Source organism: Pyxicephalus adspersus, chromosome 4 (genome assembly GCF_032062135.1).
Source record: "Pyxicephalus adspersus chromosome 4, UCB_Pads_2.0, whole genome shotgun sequence".
Taxonomy (NCBI): domain Eukaryota; kingdom Metazoa; phylum Chordata; class Amphibia; order Anura; family Pyxicephalidae; genus Pyxicephalus; species Pyxicephalus adspersus.
The window spans coordinates 94,035,493-94,039,427 of record NC_092861.1 but is presented as its reverse complement, the minus strand read 5'-3'; the positions used below and the strand labels follow the sequence as shown (position 1 = coordinate 94,039,427).

The following is a 3,935-nucleotide window of genomic DNA, read 5'->3' as shown; positions in this document are numbered from 1 at the left end:
TATATATATATATATATATATATATCTATTGAGGTTCAAAAATCTTTGACACCATTACTACACCATTTAGTTCTGTCTTTGATGAAAGGACCTGGATCAGCTATCCTTATCAGAAAAGTTAAGTCAGATGTTCCTATCTTCAAAAAAGTGACACAAAGTATAAAAAAAATACATTTGGCTGTTGACAGGCTTATCAAAAAATGTATTTTGAGGTACCTGTAAATATTTAGAATTTGATCTTTTTATGACCTGCTTTAAGCATTTGCATTCTCATAGGTCTGTAAAGGAATGCAGAACCTTCTATTGAACAGGCTTGTAACCGCTAGAATTGGCAGGAGATGTAGCAATAGTAGCGACCATGTTTGTCTGGCAGCTTCATACTTTCATCATCACTTCATGTGGCGGATAAGAATAACACATGGCCTGGGATGGAGGATGTCATTAGGCATCCGCTACATCGTGATGACACTGCCAGTCTGTGCAGAGCAGAAAAGATCATTTCCAACATAAAAGACAGCATAGACTAAAATTAGTTAGGAAACCATGTGACAATGACAGAAAAAGGCAGTCAGAATCATGAGAGATGTTATGTAATGTGTTTGTGAAAGCTCACATGGCAGGTGCCTTGTAATTGTAGGAAGAGTTATTGCACCTTGTAAGAAGTGATTCAGGTGAACTGCAAGGCTATGCCTTAGACCGGGGCAGCATTTTTACCAGCAGCATCACCCATTGTTTAAAATAAGTCCAGACACAACCCGCCCACTTCCCTGAGCCTGGGATTTGTATGGGGGACATGGTCCGTGGCTTTGGTCGGTGCGCCCTGCCAGCAGGGTCCTTCTCCTGACCCCGCTCGGGGTGGGGCACAGGCCAGAGACGCGGACCACCATAATTTTTTTGCGGCCCAACGGTTTGCGACCACAGCTTTAGAGGACTGAAGTTCAGAACCCCAATGTTAATCAAATTTCATCTCAATCTTTCTACAAGGGCAGTTTCTGTACTGTGGAAAAATCTCCCCTTGGATTGTTAATTCTTGGTCTGTAATTTTTGACTTCATGGTCATTATGTTATATTCCGCACAATGTAACTATGTATTATCCTTTCATATGCTTGGATATTATCATTAGCATCTTCTTAAAATCCTTTTTTAGAAATATATTTGATTCCTTTTTGGCAGAGACTGAATCCTTATAAGATTGCTTTGACTTTTAAAACAGACATATATGCAAAGCGTGATGTAATTGTCGACACTTGCGTTCCCTGTATTTACTTTTACATGGTGGGTGGGTCAGCATTATTGTAAGCATCCTGTATAAATGCCTCCTTTATCCTGTTCTTGCATGTTTTATGGGAGAGGTGCATAAAGGAGTTACAAATGTTCTGTGCTGCAAACAAGGACACAATATTATTTGCATGCACTTCTCTTACTTGTCAAGCTAGTAGTATACCTGGATACAAACTGTATCTTAACTTAATAATATTTATTAACAGTATATCTATACTGTTGTGATATAAGTAAGATAATATATAGGTGTGAAAGCCTAAAATATTACATGCAACAATTCTGCACAACATATGCATGACTATGAATAATATATAAATAAATATATATATAAAAATAATGAATAGATATCCTCCATTACATTTTTTTTTTCGCTGATAATGAGATGCTTTGAATGTTCCTAAATTTCCAGTCTGTTGTTTTCATGTAGCTAACAGTTATAACAGCTATAGTGTTTGTTAACCATAGGCTGCTATTGTAATCTGGTGGGAACAGATGTGTAGAGTATAATGCATATTTTACATTTTTCTGTCTTTTCCAGTAACCAGAATGAGTCTTCTTATGATCAGTGAGAATGTGAAATTGGCTCGTGAATATGCTCTTCTGGGTAACTATGACTCTGCCATGGTTTACTATCAAGGTGTGTTGGACCAGATGAGCAAATATTTGTATGTTAAGGACACCTTTCTTCAGCAGAAATGGCAACAGGTAAGTCATCTTTATGATCTCTGTATTTGTGTATTGATGTTTAATAGTAAACATATTCAGCGGTTTGCTATATTCGGTTCCACAGACAAACCTACAATCTACAGTCATAATCTTAGCACTGAGATTTGGTTAATAACTTTAAACTTTTTTAAATTTCTCTGGAGCCACGGGTTCTGAGCCTAACAGAGCCCTACAACAGTAGTTCCTAAACTCTCCTTGTTCTATCTAACATAAAAAAGTCTTGTGTATATTTTTCTATTACATCTGCATTTCTTGGATCCTAAATCTAATCTGCCCATATATGGACTTTCCAATATCAACATATTCTTAGCTTTAATACAATGGTCTGCACAGCAGTCACTGTGTAACATTTAATCCCACATGTTCACAAGAAGAACTTTGCTACCCCCGCCCCTTCCAGGGCACCTGCCCTGTGCTTGCATTGAAGGTTGGCTAGAAGGCTGGACAGTGGTTAATGAAGAGTGGTGGTACAAAGTAAGCTTGGTTGCTTTAAGTGCATGTTGCCACATAGGCGATTAAGTGCTTGCTTTAAAACTTACCTCTTAAGAATATAGTCTTAGCCTGGCCACATTCTAGGCAAAAAAAAAGCATTTAATTGAATATCTAGAAATTTAAAAAAAATGTTTTGTTTTAGAATAATAGGTACATTATACATAAGTACATAGTAGGTTAGGTTGAAAAAAACATAAGTCCATCAAGTTCAACCACTAGAGAAAAAACATATCCCAGATATAAAACCCTATAAAACATAGTTGGTTCAAAGGAAGGCAAAAAAACACCTGGTACAATTTGTTTCAACACGGGAAAAAAAATCCTTCCTGATTCCATGAGGCAATCCGATGTTCCCTGGATCAACAATCACTGGTATTTTTACTTTAAAGCCTTAATACCCAGTTATGTTCTGTGCTTCTAGAAAAGCATCCAGCTTTTTCTTAAAGCAGTCTATAGTAGTTGCTGAAACTACTTCCTGAGGGAGCCGATTCCACATTTTCACAGACTTAACAGTGAAGAATCCCTTTCTATATCCAGAGCTTAAACTTCTTTTCCTCCAGATGCAAAGAGTGCCTACTTGTTCTTTGTAATGATCTCAAAGTAAATAGTGGGGAAGAAAGTTCTCTATATGGACTGTTTATAAATTTATACAGGGTGATCATATCCCCCCTTAAACGTCTCTTCTCAAGGGAGAATAGATTCAGTTCCTCCATTCCTTTTATTTAGTTGCCCTTCTCTGCACTCTCCCCAATTCAACAATGTCCTTTTTGTGAACTGGTGCCCAAAACTGGACTGCAGATTCCAGATGTGATCTGACCAATGCAGGGGCAGGATAATGTCTCCATCTCTGCAGTCTATTCATCTTTTAATACAAGAAAATACTTTACTAGCTTTAGATACTGCAGCTTGGCATTGCATGCTGTTTTTAAGTCTATGATCTACCAGAACCCCCAGGTCCTTTTCCATTTCTGACTCCCCCAAATGTATTTCCCCTAGACAGTATGAAGCATGCATGTTGTTAGCTCCCAAGTGCATAAATTTATATTTATCTATAATAAATGTCATTTGCCACTTGGCTGCCCAATCAAACAGTACATCCAGGTCTGCTTGTAGATTATAGACATCCTGTATAGACTTAATTATATTACATAGTTTGGTGTCATCTGCAAACACAGAAATTGAACATTTAATCCAAAACTCTATATCATTTATAAAGATGTTAAACAGTAAAGGTCCCAACACTGAACCCTGGGGCACACCACTAATATCCTTGGACCATTCAGAGTATGAAGCGTTCATTACAACTCTCTGGATGCGATCTTTAAGCCAGTTCTCTATCCAGCCCCCTGGCCGATCCGCCGCAACCTGTGGCTCCGGAGTTGCAGGTTGCTGTCCGGCATTAGGACGGATCAGCCAGGGGGCGTTAGGCCAGAAC

General features: G+C 38.2%; 1 protein-coding gene across 3 annotated transcripts in view; it reads left to right on the top strand.

The window, feature by feature from the left end:
* KATNA1 (katanin catalytic subunit A1) overlaps positions 1-3,935 on the top strand; it is a 20,523-nt gene that overhangs the window by 3,595 nt on the left and 12,993 nt on the right. For 2 of the 3 annotated variants that reach the window (XM_072409039.1, XM_072409040.1), the window contains exon 2: positions 1,821-1,987. In XM_072409039.1, coding sequence (XP_072265140.1) covers positions 1,829-1,987 — 159 coding nt within the window. In that variant the 5' untranslated portion in view covers positions 1,821-1,828. Of the gene's footprint in view, positions 1-1,820; positions 1,988-3,935 lie in introns of those variants that run through there. The other variant, XM_072409041.1, reaches the window with a different exon arrangement.